The 20,319-nt window shown below is 34.7% G+C and overlaps 2 protein-coding genes across 2 annotated transcripts; both read left to right on the top strand.

The window, feature by feature from the left end:
- The first annotated feature begins 14,855 nt into the window (after positions 1 to 14,855).
- Positions 14,856 to 17,035, top strand: LOC140014572 (uncharacterized). The gene is made up of 3 exons (XM_072065626.1): positions 14,856 to 15,196; positions 15,356 to 16,011; positions 16,155 to 17,035. Exons 1-3 carry the CDS (start codon positions 14,856 to 14,858, stop codon positions 17,033 to 17,035), a joined length of 1,878 nt encoding a protein of 625 aa, XP_071921727.1.
- Positions 17,036 to 17,189: 154 nt separating this feature from the next.
- On the top strand, positions 17,190 to 19,254 carry LOC140014573 (replication protein A 70 kDa DNA-binding subunit B-like). The gene is made up of 9 exons (XM_072065627.1): positions 17,190 to 17,336; positions 17,434 to 17,707; positions 17,820 to 17,916; positions 18,054 to 18,178; positions 18,257 to 18,338; positions 18,423 to 18,558; positions 18,659 to 18,816; positions 18,904 to 19,024; positions 19,138 to 19,254. The coding sequence occupies exons 1-9, from the start codon at positions 17,190 to 17,192 to the stop codon at positions 19,252 to 19,254; spliced, it is 1,257 nt and encodes a 418-aa protein (XP_071921728.1).
- Positions 19,255 to 20,319: the final 1,065 nt, after the last annotated feature.

The raw sequence follows: 20,319 nt of genomic DNA on the forward strand, positions 1-20,319 counted from the left end.
GGTCAGACGATACTGTTCAGGGTCCTCCTCTTCCTCAGTTTCTTCACCATCGTCTTCAATTTCTTCCTCAGTTATTGGAGCCTTGCCTTTATTCTTGGGCTGAGAACTGGAAGCTGGAGTAGTCTCATCACCAGTGGTTGGCCTTGTGGGCTCAGATCTTGGTTCTTTCTGATGAGCAGCCTCATTTGTTTCAGGTATAGGGGGCACAAGAAGATTCCTTTTTTCAAGGAAAGAGGATTGTTGGGCAGAGGTCATGGTCATCATGAGACCATCTTCAAGAAGCATAACATGCTGTTTGAGGTCTTCAAGCAGGGAGATGACCTCAGAATTGGAAGAGAAGGACTTACTTGCAGACTTTCTGGGATGAATGGTGAAAGGAGACATATACCCTGACTGATCATGGGGAGTTCTAGGAGTGACAGGGGTTTCATGCAAATTTTTTCTTCTAGACTCGGCCACAGTCTCCTTGCGGCACCAATGACCCTCAAAAAATTTTAGATTCTTTCTTTCAAAATAAGCTTTGGAGAAAACTGAAGAAGCACTTTCTTTTGGAGATTTGCCAGAAAAGGGTATGTTAAAATGAGCAAAAATGGGGGTCAGAAATCTGCCATAGGAAAGCTTTCTACGACTATCAGTGCTGATTTTGAGCAGAAATTTGCACATTACAAATCCAAAGTCAATGCGGATTTTTTCAACAAAGCAGTAGAAAAGATAGAGTTCCATTTTATTTGCATCTGTTCTGTGGCCATCAGTTGGCACCAACAGATTCGAGATGATAGTGAAGATGATCAGATTCTGAGGACTGAGATCATCCAATCTTGCCTCAGCAGGGGTGTTGAATTTGGTTTGAAAATAAGTCATGAGTTTAGCATTGTAAAAGTGATGATAGGCAGAAGGGAATTCCTCATATGAAAAGAAATTTGCAATTTTTCCCTTAAAACCAGGTTCAATATTAGTTTTCAGAATAGAGTTCACAATGTCAGGAGTTAATATGATGTCCACAGAGTTGACCCTAGAGATGAGTTCAGTGTGTGATGTTCCCTTTCTAAGATTAGCAAAAAATTGATACAGCATGTCAGGATAGAAAGCATTGGGAATGGTCAGGAGATGAGTCCATTTCTGGAATTCAAAAAGTTTGATGACAGGTTCAAGATCAAGCTTACGAAATTCAAAAGGAATGATGAGCCTTTGGGTGATGAAACCTTTTTGAGATACTAACTCAAATCTGTCTCTGGCTTCATCATCGATGAACTTGGGTTGAGGAATGGGTTCAGGTGCAGGCTGAGTTACTGGATTCTTCCCAGAACGTGTTCCTTTAGAGGTTTGAGTGACAGATGCACCAGCATTTTGAGTCTCAGTCCTTGTCCTTGGAGACTTCCGGATGGAGGGTTCAGGTGTTGGCTGACTCTCAGTGATGTTTTCTTCATTCTGCTGATCAACAGATGGATCAGCAGATTGCTTTTTCTTGGATTGGGGAGATCTCTTCCCCTTTGCAGTCCTTTTTCTTTTACTGGAAGACTTTGTGACAGTTTCTTCAACTTGGGTGGCCTGCTCTGGTTCCTCATTTCCACCAGCAATGTTCCCTTCAGAGATCTGCCTTTCCATTTGTTCATCAGATGATTCAGGAGATGGTATAACTAATTTTCTTTGGGCAGTCTCCTTCCCTGTGCCCCTATGAGTCACTTTCTTTCTTTTTGAAGCCACAGGAGGTGGATCAACAATTTTAATGTCTTCATCCCTCAGTTTAAAAGACCGTCCGGCACTAGTAGATCCTCCCCTCATCCTAACCATGATGCAATGTGGATGTGATTTTTAATGCAGAGTGTTGTGTATAGAAGGAAAGAACAGTGAGAGTTAACAAGAGTGCACTATGATGCCGCAGAGAGAGGGTTATATGAGATTAGGGTTTCGTATGTAAATTGGGAATTTTGGAGCAGTTGGATATTAGGAGTGCCTTTTGTGAGTGGTTAATGAGCAATGGAGGTGTAATTGAGTTGGTTGAGTCAATTTCTCGGAACTTGGTTTGAGGAGAGAGGAATTTGAATTTCAAATTTTAGAGAAACTGAAAGGTCGCGTCCGAGACTGATGAAGGAAAATGAATTGAGAAGAGTCAGTAACTGCCTTATAGGACACATTTTTTTGAGTGTCGGACGTCCGAACGAAGTGATGCGTCCGACACAACCGTCCGAGCTAGGGATTTTCTGTACCTTGGATGAAGAACACTGTCGGACGTCCGTTTCAATTCATCGGACGTCCGATAAGGATTGACTGGAAATAAGGCTCAGAACATTTTTTCTGTAACACCCAATTTAGTCCTCAAAGACACAAATTGATCTAGCGGAAGAGCTTTTGTGAGTATATCAGCGATCTGTTCTTTAGAACAAATAAACTCAACACGGATTATCCCCTTTGAGACAAGATCGCGAATGAAATGATGCTTAATATCAATGTGCTTAGTCCTAGAGTGTTGAATGGGATTTTTTGTTAGATTAATTGCACTGGTGTTGTCACAGTACATGGGTACACATTCATATACTAAACCGAAATCATTTAATGTGTTTTTCATCCATAACAATTGAGCACAACAGGCACCAGTAGCAACATATTCAGCTTCAGTAGTGGACAGTGAGATAGCATTTTGTTTTTTACTAAACCAAGAGACCAAGCAATTTCCAAGAAAGTTGCATATACCAGTAGTACTTTTTCTATCTATTTTACAACCTCCAAAATCAGCATCAGAGAATCCACACAAAGGAAGTTCATAACATTTTGGATACCACAAGCCATAATTTAAGGTTCCTTTAAGATATCTCAAGATTCTTTTTACTGCATTCAAGTGTGATTCCTTTGGACAAGATTGAAATCGAGCACATAAACACACAGCAAACATGATGTCAGGTCTACTAGCAGTTAAATAAAGTAAACTTCCAATCATACCTCTGTACTTCTTCTCCTCAACGTTTATACCTTCCTCATCTTTGTCTAGTTTGGTAGAGGTGCACATAGGTGTCCCAACAGGCTTTGAATCCTCCATTCCGAATTTTTTTAGCAACTCCTTGGTGTATTTTGTTTGATTTATAAACGTTCCATCTTGGTTTTGAACCACTTGGAGTCCAAGGAAGAAATTCAGTTGTCCCATCATGCTCATTTCAAATTCTTTTTGCATGATGGTGGAAAAGTCCTTGCACAATTTTTCGTTAGTAGCACCAAATATGATATCATCCACATATATTTGCACAATCAAAAGATCTTGTGAGCTTTGTTTTGTAAAAAGTGTAGTGTCTACAACGCCTCTTTTAAAACCATTTTCAATCAGAAATCCACTCAGACGTTCATACCATGCTCTAGGAGCTTGCTTTAATCCATATAAAGCTTTTGAGAGTTTAAACACGTGATCTGGATAGGATTCATTTTCAAAACCAGGAGGTTGGTCAACATAGACCTCTTGGTCTATAAATCCATTTAAGAAGGTACTCTTAACATCCATTTGAAATAATTTAAAGTTCTTGAAACATGCAAATGCTAAAAACATTCTTATGGATTCCAGCCGAGCTACTGGAGCAAAAGATTCATCAAAGTCTATTCCCTCTTCTTGAGTGTATCCCTTAGCCACCAGTCTAGCCTTATTTCTAACAATCTCCCCTTTATCATTCAATTTGTTTCTAAAAATCCATTTTGTGTCAATGATAGGATGGCCTTGTGGTCTGGTAACCAGAGTCCAAAATTTGTTTCGTTTAAATTGGATTAACTCTTCTTCCATAGCTAAAATCCAGTGCTCATCATTCAAAGCATCAACAACGTTTTTAGGTTCAAAATGCGATACAAAAGCAAGATTATCTATCAGGTGTCTAGAGGAGCGAGTTCTAACCTGTTCAGAAGGATCACCAATTATAAGCTCCCTGGGATGATTATGAACAAATTTCCAGGCTTGTGGGAGATCATTGGGAGTGGTGGTATCTCTATCATTCACTATTTCAGCTGGAATGGCCTGAACATCAGTGACTTTTAAATCAGTTTCTGGTGAGACAGAGTCATGATCATTGATTGCTAGCTTCTTCAGTTCATCTTGAACAGCTGTATCATCTTCTTCACCACAACTCATAGAAATGTCATCATTAGATTCATCAAAAGTAATGTGTATAGCCTCCTCTATAATCAATGTTCTACGATTATAAACTCTGAAGCCTCTTTTGTTTTCACAGTAACCTAAGAAAATTCCCTCATCAGATTTTTTGTCAAACTTTCCAAGATGTTCCTTGATATTCAAAATAAAATATTTACAACCAAATACTTTGAAGTAACCAACAACAGGCTTTTTGTCATACATGAGCTCATAGGAAGTTTTGTTCAAAATTGGCCTTAGAAGAACTCTGTTCATGGTATAACAGGCTGTGTTTATGGCTTCAGCCCAGAAATATTTTGGTAAATTGCATTCACTAAGCATGGTTCTAGCAGCCTCTTGGAGAGTTCTATTTTTTCTTTCTACAACCCCATTTTGTTGAGGGACTCTAGCAATAGAGAATTCATGAGTAATACCATTATGATCACAAAATTCTGGAAAACCACAGAATTTGAATTCTGTTCCATTATCACTTCTAATCCTGACAATTTTCAAGCCAAGCAGATTTTGTATTTTAGCAAATAGTGAGGTAAAATTCTTAAAGGCATCATCTTTATGAGCAAGGAACATCACCCAAGTGTATCTAGAATAATCATCAACAATTACAAAACAGTATCTCTTACCACCAAGGCTTACAGTTTGTGTAGGACCAAACAAATCAAGGTGCAGAAGTTCAAGTGGTTTTGAAGTCGAAACACATTTCTTAGGTTTAAAAGAAACCTTGAATTGTTTTCCAAATTGGCAAGCATCACAAACTCTGTCTTTTTCAAATCTAATTTTTGGAAGACCTCTAACAAGTTCCTTTTTAGAAATTTCTTTCAGCAAGTCCATATTGAAATGACACAATCTTCTATGCCACAGCCATGGATCCTCATTTGCTACTTTGAGACATTTGAGATATGAGGAATCAATTTTTTCAAGAGAAACTACATAGACATCATTAACTCTTTTTCCTTTGAAAACAATGTTGAACTTAGAGTCAAATATGAGACATTCAAGTTTTTTGAATAATACAAACAGATTCCTATCACACAATTGACTAACACTTAACAGATTGTAACTCAAGTTGTCAACAAGAAGAACATTTTGGATAAAAGTTTGATCATTCTTACCAATATCGCCAATGCCAACAGTCTTGGCTTTGTTATCATCTCCAAACGTTACCTTTCCACTTACTTTTTGTTTGAGTTTAATGAACTGTGATGCATCACCAGTCATATGTCTTGAGCATCCGCTATCAATGAACCATTTTGATTTTCTTGCGATGTTATCCTGGTTCACCTACACACAAACCCACAGATAATATTTGGTACCCTTTACATATTGGGTCCTTGAGAGTTAGTCTTATGTTTAACTATCCACAAGCACCTCATGCCATTCCTCATGTTTTTCTTAACATGACAATTACTATTCATGTGACCAGATTGACAGCAAAAATTACATACTGATATTGGATTAGTCAAATGAACAGGTTTAATGAATCTGACTTGCTTTCTTTTGTGGATAGCAAACTCATTTGTATTTTGGTTCAGTTTCACTTGATGAGTATAATGAACATTGTTATTCTTTTGAAGATGGTTCTGTTTTAAATGATGTAACAATTGATACAAGTCATCCATTCTTTTTCTCAAGCTACATTGCTCACTTCTGAGTATGTCACAGTAACTCTTCTTTTTGTAAAACCCAGCAAGCACATTAGACTCAGTCCTTTTCAGATTATCATTTTCATTCTTAAGACATTTGTTTTGTCGAAAAAGATTCGCATTGTCTTGTATTAGAAAGCTAATTTTCTGCTTTAGTTCTTTGTTTTTAACATATGATTCTTTCAAATTGTTATGCATTTTTTCTAGAAAAGAATTAACATCATCATCAGAATCACTATCAATATCGATTTGAGAATTGCATTGTGTTACCTCTTCATCTCCAATGGCCATGAAAGCCACTTGAGCAGATTCCTCTTCTTCTTCAACTTCACCTTCTGAGTTGCAATCATTCCAGGTAATTTGAAAATTGTTGAACTTTGGTTTTCGTTCAATCTTGTTTTCCTTCTTTTTCTTCATTGGACACTCATTTGCATAGTGTCCTGATTGGCCACATTCAAAGCATTTGTCGTTTTGCTTCTTATTGAACTCCAGTCTCCCTCTGTTTCTGAATTCATTAGTCTGATTCTGGAAGGAATTGCTGGATCCGCCTTTCCTGAATCTTCTCTTATTAAGAAATTTTTTGAATCCTCTTGTGATGAGTGCAATATCACTGTCATCTCCTTCCAAGTCATTTTCATCCAGTGAGGCTGTTTCATCTTCATCTTGTGAAGTTTTCAGAGCAATACTCTTTCTTCCTTTTGTGTCTTCTTCTTCCTGCATCTTAGATTTAAGTTTCAGTTCATAAGAAGTTAGAGAATTAATCAGAGATTCAATAGATAAGGAATTTAGATCCTTTGCTTCCTCTATGGCGGTCACTTTGCTTTCCCATTCCTTTGATAGAGCATTCAGGATTTTTCTGTTCTTTTCACCTTGAGTGTACTCCTTCTCAAGCACTTCTAGATCCTTGATCAGATCATTAAATCTACAATACATCTTGTCGATGTTTTCATGAGGCTCCATCTTAAAAGATTCATACTTGGTGACCAGAATGGACTTTTTCTGTTCTCTTACGTTGTCACTACCCTCATGAATTTCTCTCAGCTTATCCCACATTTCTTTAGCAGATTTACACCCTTTTACTCTTATTGACTCATTTGAGTCTAAGGCACTGTAAAGAACATTCATGGCTTTGACATTCAGTGTGAGATTGGTTCTATCCTGAGCATTCATTTCAGCTCTCGTTTTTTGTCGCAATAAACCTGTTTCTGTATCAAGAAAGTTAGCATCATGCGGTCCTTCATTCACAATAAACCACAACTCAATATCAATGGATTGCAAGAAGATAATCATCATTTCTTTCCAACTAACATAATTGGAACCTGTAAACATGGGAGGCCTAGTAACAGATTGCCCCTCAACAAACATAGCATGACTGGTTGTCATCATTACTCCAAGCCGTTAGAGCTTAATCTCAAGGAGACCAAGCTCTGATACCAATTGTAAGGATCGAAAATAACCTAAGAGGGGGGGTGAATTAGGCTTTCAAAAACCTGCTAATAAATACTCTACCTTTTTGAACAGACAGCCTTTCTTTTTCCCAAATGCCTCCCAATGAACAAGATAATACAATAGCACAGGTATTAGTGAGATGGAGAGAAGAACAGTTTATATAGAAAAGCATTAAATAAGAGTAAGGAACCAAACCAGGCTTCAAACACAACTGAGGTTTGAACACCACTATAATATACCAAGTTACTTCAAGTTGAATAGACTTGCAACCAATCTTATGTGTACAAGGAAGGGATCACTTCCTTCTTGCCCCAAAACACACTTGGTCAAGCAAGGAAGTTTTACAAACACTCGCAACCCTCACTATGCTACACTATTGAAGAAGCTATGTCACACTTGAAAAAATAACTGCACGAAGATTGCACATACAAGGAATACAAATGTTTCTTTTGAGTATTCTAGCACTTGAATCACTCACAATATGATGTAGGCTTGATGTACAAAGTTGTCTTGAGGTGGTTGACTTTGTTCCTTTTATAGGAGACCAGAGAATTCCTCAATTAATGCTGCCAACGGGTAGAAGGCAGCTGAAGAGTCAACTAGCCGTTGGTGCTGTCGGACGTCCGATGTTTGGTTTTTATGCGTCCGAAGGTAGGATGAGTACTTGGAAATTTCCTCTTCACTTTCTTCGGACGGCCGATGCATTTAGAATGTTGTGTCCGAAGAGCAGCAACACTTGTCGGACGTCCGATACACAGGTGTTAAGCGTCCGAATCCTGATCAGTTAAACACGTAACTCCTGGCTTGACTTCTTCGGACGTCCGAGTCTGAGTTCTTTACTCGTCCGAAGGAACTCAAAGAATGTCGGACGTCCGATCCTCTCCTTTTGTGCGTCCGACATCATCCTCAGCAGAATTCATTCTTTTTGTTCTCCTTTTGCTGCTTTAAATCCACAGACCTGTTTGGTTCATTTCTGAAAAGGATCTCTACAAAAGGTATTAGAAACACCCAATTGTTTTGTAATCATCAAAAGATATGAATTGAGATAAACACATGCAATTTTTGATGTATGCTTTATCCCCTCACTCCAAGGCCCAAATAAAATTGCCCATGGTGCAGTCTGTATATGAAAAACTTAAAAAATGGATACACCTGTTTTTGTCTTCGACAGAACACTGAAAGCTCCAAGCCAAGGCTAAGGGAAAAATGTTTAGTAACATATCTTGATTTTTTTTTTATTTTCTGTTTGTTTTGTATTAAGACATAGGATTTAAACAACATGAAAAAGAAAGCAATATATTAAAACAATACAGATATCATGTAAGTATGTAACCACTTCTTTTAAAAAAAAAAATAATATCCAATATGAATACACATATCTTCGAATCTATGAAAATAAAATTATTAATGTTATCATCTGTAAAATATAAAGGTTCAATTTAAGTTTATATTCGTTATCATTTATTCATATCTGTTAATATAAACATATTGTTAATGATACAAGAAAGATTTGTTTAAATTATTATTAATACAAAAGTGATATTAAGAAAAAATATAAATACAAAATTTTGAATTTTGAATTCCAAATTCCTCATTTCAGATTGAATTGTGTTAAATTTCGGATTGAATTGTGTTACTGTTTGGAAGGCAGAATATTATTGAAAGACTCAACAGTTATAGAAACATATAAGCAAAGGCCATGAGGTAAACGGGCATAATCGTCATATTGAGAGATAAGTCTGTGGTCCTGCGAGGCAGTGATTATGAAAGCATTGCAAAGCTGATGAACAAAAGTTTTGGCGCTTTCAACTTTTTGCAGAGATCCTCAACTTTGTCGCGGGCCTTTGCAGACTCCTTCAGGATTCTGACCTCTGTTTTGCCTGTGGCTCCCCCACTCCAAGGGACATTATATGCTAAATTATTTTATTTATACAAATTAGGACATGTAAAATGAATATTACTTCTAAATTTAGATTCTTATTTTTGTTGATGTAATTATATGTTTACAATAATTAAGTTTCTACCATATATTAAAATGCAATCAAATATCAAATATATGTATATATATGTGTGTATTTTTTTTTTGATAAAGATGTCATTTATTAATGTATAAATAGTTTTTTTTATTTTTTGAGCAAAATCGAACGCTTTATTAACCCAACACCAAACTACAAACAGAGACTAAGACTAGTCAAGCGGATGGGACCCTTACAGACGGAAAGAAGGAAAACCAAACTTATCCATCCTGACTTCCCCTTTAGCCAGTTGCGGAAGATTGCGAGCCTGAGCATAAACCCTAACAGGAACATGCGGGTGTAATAGCCCTTCATTAGCTAGTATGTCAGCCACCTTGATCGCTTCTCTAAAGCAATGAGAGAACAACCCTGGATCGTCAACGACCTGCCAAATGTGGACTACTTCTCTACGAATATGTGTTTATGAATGTGTGCGCATCAAATTCATGGTTAGATATTTTGAGTGCAATCGGTTGGCAAATTTTGCATCGATTTTGAGTTTCCATTCCTCTTGATTATCAGGTACATCTTCCTTCAATATATATTTTTTTTAAAAGACATGTTGATCTTCAATTGTAAGCGTTTAGTAACATGCATCAAAATTTTTTTTTTGGTTTTATTTTCTGTTTGTTTTGTATGAAGACATAGAATTTTTGTAATCAAATTGTTTTCAATGAGCCAAAAGATTTTTTTTTTTTAAATATATGTTCATCTTCAGATGTAAGAATTTTATGGAGGTAAATCCTATTGTCGATTACGTCCCATGTTGTTCTTAAATTTTTAATAATCAATTGATGAAGATATTTCTTCACGAAATTTGTGTCTTTAGCTATTATTACTGTTAGTTACTTTAGTTGAATTTTTTTTGCTATGTCTGACACTGTTGTTAAATATTCATATTATAAGCATTTGGTCTATACCTCTTGAGTGATCATGAACTCAAAGGAAAAATTTTATTTTGGTTCCTTTTGCGAAATTTATGTATGTTGGTGTTCAAGGGTCAACGCAACAAGATTTTCATGGGCATAATATATAGTCAACTAACTCTACAAATATAATTTACTATAAAATTATTACCCACTTTAATACATCAAATACCATAACAGAGTGGCTAATTAAATGTACAATATTTTATTTTAGCTCAAATTAACATTATTGTATCATTGCACATTTATATTTACACTTAATTTATTTAATGGTATTTATGTAGGAATCATGAATCAATCACGAGTTTTTAAAATTTCATTCAAGACGCTATTGAATGAAATATTGGATTCATACAATATACCATTACCAGAGTGGACCTACGAGAATAATGGCAACAAGGCATGGAAAGCATATCTTGAAATAGTAAATCCTTTGGAACATGAACTAAAATTATACTTTCATAGTTTTGGATACAAAGAGAAAGATGAAGCAGAAGAACAGGGAGCACAACATGCAATACACTACTTGCAAACGCTACTCGAATTTAAAGTTGAAGACGTGAACTACAAAGTAATGTACCATTTTCAAATGTATTACAATGATGCAGCGAAAGCAAAATATGAGCTGTCACAAGAGAATGAAGACTTAAAGGAACTTTATAACGAGTTACTCAAGGAGAACAAAATTTTGAAGAAGCGTCTTTATGAAATTGAAAACAGTGATGCTGAGTCTGTGGTCATGAACTAAGATAATAGCAGGAACTTTATGTTGGATTTTTTAAATCGATAGTTTGAGTGTCTTTAGTGATTGTTTTAGTAAAGATGGATGTAATTCCCATGAGGGACTAAATATTCTCTATTTGCATTTTATTGGAATGATTGACTTTGTACTTAATTTGAAAGTTTCACTTTATAACATGTTTGTGTGTTCTAACATTTGTTAGTCTAAATAAAATGCATTTGTTAATCAAAGAAAAATAATCTAACAAAACCTATTTGTTTATTTAAGAACAACTTTTACATAGCATTTCTATAATTTTGTTTTTTCTCAACGTCTTATCAAGTTATGATAAATGTTTTTATCAACAGCAACTCGGTGAATCCTTCTCGGTTTGAAGATTACAAAAATAAAAAACAGACAGCAACCCAGTAAGTTATGCTTACTTTTTTCATCAAATAATTTATTATTATATGCTAAATTATTTTAATTATTTATTAATATTTTTTATTATATGCTAATTTATTTTACTTTTACAAATTAGGACATGTAAAATGAATATTACTTCTAAATTTAGATTCTTATTTTTGTCGATCTAATTATATGTTTACAAATATCAAATGTTTCTACCATATATTTGAATGCAATCAAATATCAAATATATGTATATATATGTGTGAATGAATGTGTGCGCATCTGTGTATATATATATTTACTATAACATAAACAACAAAGTTAGTCTAAATATATGTGCACTATTAATCATAATAATTAGGATAAATTGATATTTACATATTTTGATAATTCTCCTAATAAAATTACTGATTATTGCTCTAGATAAACTACACTTGTATTTTATTTTTATCAGTGGATTCGATTGAGCTGGCTAGATATCGTAGAAGCATACGACGAGCCGTAATGTTAGAACGTAGAAATCAACGTAACCACCTGACTGTTCGACATACCCAAATATCCCCATTGAGCAGACTTCACCCAAATGTAGATCGTGCTAGACATCTTAGAAGATTATATCCAAGTTTAATAATGTCACCATTTACCAATGAGTACAACCTGCCTATTGTTTCACATAATAATTTTTTTGAAACTATGAGTGGATCGAAAAGTATTCAACAGCAGCCCTATCGCCACGTGATTTCGCGAACTGTTGTTTCTTAAGATGGTCAGATGGAGACTTCAATAACCACGTTATTAGACTCACCTTACAACCAAACCCATATCCCCCATAATCACTACATACCTACTCAAGTTACAGGAAGTCAATATAATCGTGGCGGGTGCAGCCATAAATTCACATTCCTCAATTCTAGGGCAATCATATGATACTCAAATCGAAATTCAGAATGACATAGTTTCTCATATGGTTGTTGGTCAAAATTGGTCATTCGAATCAACGAATGCCAATATTTTATGTGGGGAACGAGTTCAACATGCTTCATCATCTTTGCACGAGGAATTAGATATGAATCAGTTCGCTAATTCAGACACTTTATTAGGCATGTGATTTCTCTTACAATTACGACAATAATAATTTTCTTATAGTTTTATGATTTTATCTATTCAAGCACTATTTTTTGAATATATTCACGCAGATTCAGAAATGGATACTTCATGCAATAATGTACCTAATTATGAACGAAGAGACATTCCTAAACGTAAGTTATTGTGATTTAAATGTGAGAGTCATTTAGTTTCTTGGTTTCGTGGTGACAAATGTAATCTTTTATAATTCATAGGTACATTTTTTGAACGTTGGGATTTTGGATTTCCTTCGCATACATGTCCTTATTGTGGAGCAATTTTATGGTATGAAGAGAGAACCATAAAATCTCAACGTGTTGCTTCTCCAAGATTTTCAATCTATTGTCAAGAAGGGCAAGTTCAATTGCCTCTACTTACGGAACCACCACAATTTCTGAAGCAATTATTGGATTATAAGGGAGGACGTCAAGCTAAACATTTTCGAGAGAATATCAGAGCTTTTAACATGATGTATGCATTCACATCGATGGGTGGTTGTATTGACAACACCATAAATAATGGACGTGGCCCGTACGTTTTTCGAATCAATGGGCAAAATCATCATAAAATAGGGTCTCTTATACCTCCTGATGGTCGTCTTGGAACTTTCGCATAGTTTTATGTTCATGACACACAAAATGAGGTCAGGAATAGGATGCATCCGTTTAGTACAGCAAACAGAAATTGTGATTTGGATCCTGAAATTGTCAATGGATTGAAAGAGATGTTGGACGAGTATAATCCACTTGCAAAGGCATTTCGAATGGCAAGGGACAGGTTTCAGGAATCCAATTACATGTCAGTTCGTTTGAGATTGATTGGTACTCGATCTCGAGATGGAAGACAATACAACTTACCAACATCATCAGAGGTAGCTGCACTTATAGTCGGTGATAGAGAGCAGGCAAGGGGAAATCGAGATATTATTGTTGAGGAAAAAACTATGGGGTTAAAAAGAATCACCGAATTGCATCCAAGTTTTATGGCGATGCAATATCCAATCATATTTCCTTACGGTGAAGATGGTTTTAGGGTGAACATACCGAGAAATGTGTGTCCAAATCCAAGAAAGAGTAACGGTAAAAGAAAGTTTATCAGCATGCGGGAATTCTATGCTTTCAGAATACAAAATAGACTCAATGAAACGAAAACATTGGTCAGTGCAGGTAATTTATTTCAGCAGTATATTGTTGATGCTTTTGCTGCAATTGAGGAAAATAATTTGAATTGGATTCGTGCCAATCAGCAAAAGATTAGAGCAGAATTATACAAAGGTTTGCAAGATAATGTGGTACGAGGTGATACGACACCTGCATCGGCAGGAAAACGGTTGGTTTTGCCTTCAACTTTTACCGGTGGACCAAGATATATGGTTCAAAATTATCAAGATGCAATGGCAATATGTAGATTCATGGGTCCTCCTGATCTTTTCATTACTTTCACATGCAATTCTAATTGGCCAGAAATCAGCAAGGGTATAAGTTTGATCCCTGATTAGAAAGTTGTGGATCGACCTGATATCGTTACACATGTTTTTCACATAAAATTAGATCAATTGATGAATGATTTAACACATGGACAGCATTTTGGCAAGGTGATGGCAGGTATTTGATCTAACAAAATATTTTATTTATTTGTTCAAAAATATTTAATATATATCAAATTCTCATTTAATTTCATATACTTATACTTTGTACAGCATTATATACAATTGAGTTTCAAAAGAGAGGGTTGCCCCATGCGCATATTCTGTTATTCTTACATCCAGATGATAAGTGCACTACACCAAGAGATGTTGATCGAATCATTTCAGCCGAACTGCCAGATAAGAATACTGATCCAATAGCTTATGAAGCAGTTTTACAATTTATGACACACAGACCATGTGGACCAGCTAATACAAGGTCACCGTGTATGAAAAATGGAAAGTGCAGTAAACATTATCCCAAATATTTTCAGACCGAAACAATAATTGATGAAAAAGGTTTTCCAGTATACAGGAGAAGGGACAATGGACGAGAAGGTATTAAAGCTGGTGTGAAAATTGATAATCGATGGATCGTTCCTCATAATGTTGATTTGGTTGTCAAATATTGGGGACATGTTTGTGTTGAATTGTGCAATCAAAGCAGGTCTATAAAATATTTATTCAAATATGTGAATAAAAGATATGATAGAGCCACTTTTGTCATTGAGGAAAATGATGCAACTGATGGACAGAGTGGAACACGAGTTGTTCGTGAAGTGGATGAGATAAAAAGATATCTAGATTGCTGATATATATCAGCATCAGAGGCTTGCTGGAGAATATTTGATTTTGACATCCAATATCGAAGTATTGCCGTTCAAAGATTAAATTTTCATCTTCCAAATGAACAGCCAGTGCTATTTGGTGATAATGATCCTTTGGATGAAGTATTAAACAGAGCAGAAGAACATAGTACAATGGTCATTGAATGGATGAAAACGAATTCCATAGATACATCTGCTCAACAGTTGACTTATGCAGATTTTCCTACACAATGGACATGGAAAAAGAAGCTGAGAAAATGGGTTAAACGAAAGTCTGGTCGATCAATAGGTAGAATTTTTTATGCTTATCCTTCAACTGGAGAAAGATTCTACTTACGCATGTTATTGAACATTGTCAAAGGTCCAAGGTCATTTGAGGAGATTAGGACAATTAACGGAGTCGTGCATCCAACGTTTAAAGCAGCATGTCAAGCGTTAGGATTATTGGGTGGTGATGAAGAATGGCATAATGCTATAAGAGAAGCAGCAAATTGGCAAACAAGTCAGCAATTACGTGAATTATTTGTGATCATGTTATTATTTTGTGAAGTGTCTAATCCATTAGATTTATGGGAGAAAAATTGAGAGTTTCTTTCTGATGACATATCCTATCGACAACGTCGTATACTCGGAGATAATTTTATATCTTTCAGTGATTCCCAAATAAAGAATTATGCATTTTATGAAATTGAAAAAATTCTCAATCGAAATAGTAGAAGTTTGAAAGAATTTCCTGGAATCCCATTTCCTGATATGCTATTGGATAATGATAATCGAAATCGGTTTATTATTGAGGAATTGAATTATAATAGGGAAATTCTTGCACAAGAACACTTTCAACTACGAAGTGGGTTGAATGAGCAACAGCTACAAGTGTATAATGCAGTCATTCATGCTGTTGATTATGGTTTCGGTGGTCTCTTTTTTGTTTATGGTAGTGGAGGAACAGGAAAGACTTATTTGTGGAGAACTATAATTGCTCGATTACGTTCACAAGGAAAAATAGTTTTGGTGGTAGCATCTTCTGGTATAGCTTCTCTATTGCTGCCTGGTGGAAGGACAGCTCACTCGAGATTTAAAATTCCTATAATTATAGATGGTGATTCTACTTGCGCAATATCACAGGGATCACAATTGGCTGAGTTAATTTGTAAGGCATCATTGATTATTTGGGATGAAGCTGTAATGTTACATCGAAATATTTTTGAAGCGGTTGATAGAACATTTAGGGATATCTTACGCTTTCGTGATCCTGACTCTGAGCACAAAGTTTTTGGTGTCAAACTATGTTACTTGGTGGTGATTTCAGGCAAATTCTTCCTGTCGTACCCAAAGGGGGTAGAACTGAAATTGTTGCTTCATCAATTAATCGTTCTTCTTTGCTTTGGGGTCATTGTCATTTATATCTATTATCTTTGAATATGCGTATATGAGGTAATGACATGCATTCAGATTCTGTTGAAAGTTTAGAAGAATTCAGCAAATGGATTTTAGATTTGGGTGAAGGAAAATTACCAGCTATTTCCTTTGATGATGAAGACGAATCTACTTGGATAGAGATTCCTGATGATCTACTCATTCCTCAGGATACTGACTGCATACACTGCATTATTGATAGTACGAAACCTGATCTATTGGCTAATTATAATAATGCTTCATATCTTCGCAATAGAGCTATTCTTGCCCCGACCAATGATGTTGTTGATGAAGTAAATTCTGTTATTCTATCATCCATTCTTGGCCATTCTAGGATATACTTAAGTGCTGATAGAATCTGTCCCACCTCTGATTGCGGACTTGAGCAAGCTTCTTTATACCCTGTTGAGTTTTTGAATACACTTAAATTCTCTGGAATTCCAAATCATTCAATTGAGTTAAAGGTTGGAATTCCAATTATTCTGCTACGCAATATGAATCAGAGTCGGGGTCTATGCAATGGTACACGGTTGATAATTACAAATCTGGGAGATAACATCATAGAAGCTGAAATGATTACAGGGTCAAGTATAGGGACAAGATTTTTCATTCACAGGATTGACATGACTCCTACGGATTCAAAATGGCCTTTTGTGATGATTCGACATCAGTTTCCTATTAAGGTTTGTTTTGCTATGACAATAAATAAGAGTCAAGGCCAAACTTTTGATAACGTTGGAGTGTACTTGACAAAACCTGTATTTAGTCACGGCCAATTATACGTTGCTGCTTCTCGAGTAACCTCCCGTCAAGGATTGAAGTTTTTGATCAAGGATGATCGAAATCCGGAAAACCGTCGTACAAGAAATATTGTTTATCGAGACATATATGATAATTTACGCATTGGTATAGGTTAAATTCTAAAGCTTGATTTATAATTCATGCGTATGCAATTTTGTTTGTTTTTATTTATGCGCTTATTAATCATATATTGAAGTATTTAGTTTAGATACCTATATGCAATTATTTTATAAGTTGGTGAATTTTGGTAGCAGACACAAGTTCGTTACAATGAATTCAAGCCACAAGCTCTTGAATCAGTTGACTGTGGGATTTGATTCCAAGAAAATCAAGGTTAGAGTGACGCGCATGTGGGATGCCATTAACACAAATACTGGTGATGTGTTTGCTCTTGAAATGGTACTGCTCGATGAAAATGTAAGTACCATCATTCATCCATCTATGACTGATTTGAGTTAAATTTGTTTATTTCATGACAATTTTTTCCTAATCTGTGATGTCTGAATTGTTTTAGGATAATCATATGGTAGCTATTGTACCAAAAAATTTGGTACAAAGGTTTCGACCACAACTACTTGAGGGAGATGTCTATATTTTGGAGAAATTTAGAGTGACACCAAGAAAACAATCTTGGAATGTTGTGCACAATGAGCATAATATTTATTTCACTTATACAACTCTGGTGAAAAAGCTTGATGGTCGAATGAGTTCAATAAAATTTCACAAATTTGAATTCATCTATTTCAATGACCTCTCTTCACAATGTCAAGTTTTTACATTCTTATCAGGTATGACGTAATAAGTTAATAGGGTAAATACTACTTTTAGTTTTATTCATTTGAAAGTAGTGATTCCTAGATAACTATATGTGTTATACTTATTTATTTGTGTGCAATATAGATGTGGTGGGAAGACTTTCTAAAGTGGGAGCAATTTATGAAGTTTCGAAGAGTAATGGAACTGTAAAAAAACGAGATATTGCAATTACTAATAAAAGGTACTTGTTGCCTTTTTTTTTATTTAGTCTGCTAAATAAATTAGTTGTAATATGAAGATCAGCTCATATTCTTATTTGAACAATTATTTTTGAGTAATTTCTATTCAAGTATTAATTTTGAGTGCTTTATATTGAAGTGGTGAAAGCATTAATGTCACATTATGGGGAACAACATCGAATCAGTTCGATGATGAGACTATTTTGGTGTCTGATCAACCATTAGTGTTGGTGATCTCTTCAGTGACAGTTAAACAATTCAGAGGTAATGACATAAACATCAGTGAAACTCTCATAGTAAACATATTTATTTCTTTTCATTAGCACGATAATTGTTACTCAGGTTCATACTATCTGTCATCAACAACTGCCACACGAGTATATATGAATCTAAATATTTCTAAAGTTGCAGATTATTTGAATTGGTAAAGCTATATATCTTTACTAAATGTTTGTTTAATATTTTCATATATATTGTATATAAGAAATTAAGATAAAATTGTTATTAGCATTGATAGCACTGCTTCTCAAACTATTGAGGTTTTACATCCTCAAAAGACGCAAGAAGCTATACAGCAACTAATGTTCAAGAATCGAAAATTATTATCAGAGATATATAAGATAATGGCCGGTGTTGAAACAGAGGTACAATTAAAGTTACAAGTTACAATTATAGCACATTAGTTTTCACAATTAAAAATATTTATTATTTAAATTGACTGCTAAGATCTTTTCATTTCTCTAGGAATTGGTTTACACTTCCAAAGTGACAATTCTGAAAGTTGATTTCAATAGTCAACTGTACTACAAAGCATGTCCAAAATGTCAGAGAAAAGTGACATTAGAAGGATCTAATTTTGTGTGCAATGCTTGGAATCAAAATGTGGAGTATCCTAAATTGAGGTATGTCGTAGGTGTTAACCTTTTTATCATTTTAATTGCTACAATATCCACATAAATATAACTTTTAGAATATGTGTATTTATACAGGTATATGTTAAAAGTCTTGGCAAGTGATGCAACCGGTAGTGCTTGGTTTGTTATATTTGATCAAGAGGCTGAAAGAATAATAGAACACAAACTTTCTTTTGTTCTTGAAGAATTTAATAAGGTAAACTTATATCTAATTTTTGAGAAGTTTTTAATAATAGTAGACAATCCGACACTTATATTAGCCGTTGAATATTCTAACAAAAAAAAATCTATTATGCATTTCATTTTCAGGAAGGATTTAGCAATGAAATCGTGTCATCAATTTTAAATAAGATCACATGGAAACCTTTTGTGTTCCAAATCAAGTTGAACAATTACAATCTGGAACTAGTAATAGATTTACAGTGACTAGATGGTTCCACTGTGATTTCGAGAGGGAAACGAATTTAATGCTTTCACAGGTAATGTGCAATAAATTTCTCTTATATTTCACATATTATATCTCACATAATATTTTGCCTTTAATTTTGATAAATCATTATCAGATTGGTGGAACCAACAACCAATACCAACCTGAAACATTTTCTTCCCAGATCCCAATTAGTAGACCGGATGATTCTAATCAACAGTATTTCAATACACTTCATATGAATCATTCATTAGAGGGTTCAACAAAAATCACAGAAGAAGGGAATTCTCATAAAAAGATTTGCATGAGAAGGTAGATTTAATATACTATTTTACTTTTTAAAATTATAATCTTTACGTATTGTTATACATAACCTTGAATGCGATAAATCATTTATTTTTTTATACTTAATTATCCTGTTTTCCTATCATGTAGTGATAATGAAAAATCAATAAATGTTGATTTGCACGGACAAATCGAGGAGAATGTTCAAACAGAAGAAAATTCAAAACAAGTTCCTGAAGAATAGAATATTATTTAATACTATTTACTGCACTTTTTTATTTATTTTCAAGTTTTTAAATGTTATGGTATTGTTGAATGTTATTTTTTTCATTTTTGAATCATTATTCACTGGATTAGATGTTCAAATTTATATTATAAGAATACTTTATATTACAATGCGCATATAGTAATATACTTAAGACAAGTTATAATAGATTATACATTAAATTTATATTTTATATCGATATTTTTATAAAATTAACTAAATATTTATTTTTTTTTTTGACGAACAAAACTAGTTCTTGAAATAAGTGCAGACGAAACCAATTTACCCCTCACCTCCAACTTCAGGGTTGCCTCCCCTGGAATACACAATTCTACAATTTTTGTCCTACAATTCAACTGGAAATTATAACGGACTAGCCAATCCATCCCTAAAATCACATCATACCCCTTAATTGCTAAGCCTATCAAATCGGCCAACAATTTTCGTTCCCCAACACAGATTTCACAATCCCTATACACTAGGTTAGCAATTAAACTTTTGTCTCCAGTAGGTG

The sequence above is a fragment of the Coffea arabica genome, chromosome 9e (genome assembly GCF_036785885.1).
Source record: "Coffea arabica cultivar ET-39 chromosome 9e, Coffea Arabica ET-39 HiFi, whole genome shotgun sequence".
NCBI lineage: Eukaryota > Viridiplantae > Streptophyta > Magnoliopsida > Gentianales > Rubiaceae > Coffea > Coffea arabica.

Coding starts and splice junctions, on each gene's coding strand:
- LOC140014573 (XM_072065627.1), top strand. CDS start 17,190: ATGAATTCAAGCCACAAGCTCTTGAATCAGTTGACTGTGGGATTTGAT. Junction 18,339..18,422: donor GTTGCAGATTATTTGAATTG/GTAAAGCTATAT, acceptor AATTGTTATTAG/CATTGATAGCACTGCTTCTC. Junction 19,025..19,137: donor TTCTTGAAGAATTTAATAAG/GTAAACTTATAT, acceptor TTTCATTTTCAG/GAAGGATTTAGCAATGAAAT.
- LOC140014572 (XM_072065626.1), top strand. CDS start 14,856: ATGGTCATTGAATGGATGAAAACGAATTCCATAGATACATCTGCTCAA. Junction 15,197..15,355: donor ATAAGAGAAGCAGCAAATTG/GCAAACAAGTCA, acceptor TATATCTTTCAG/TGATTCCCAAATAAAGAATT. Junction 16,012..16,154: donor TTACTTGGTGGTGATTTCAG/GCAAATTCTTCC, acceptor ACATGCATTCAG/ATTCTGTTGAAAGTTTAGAA.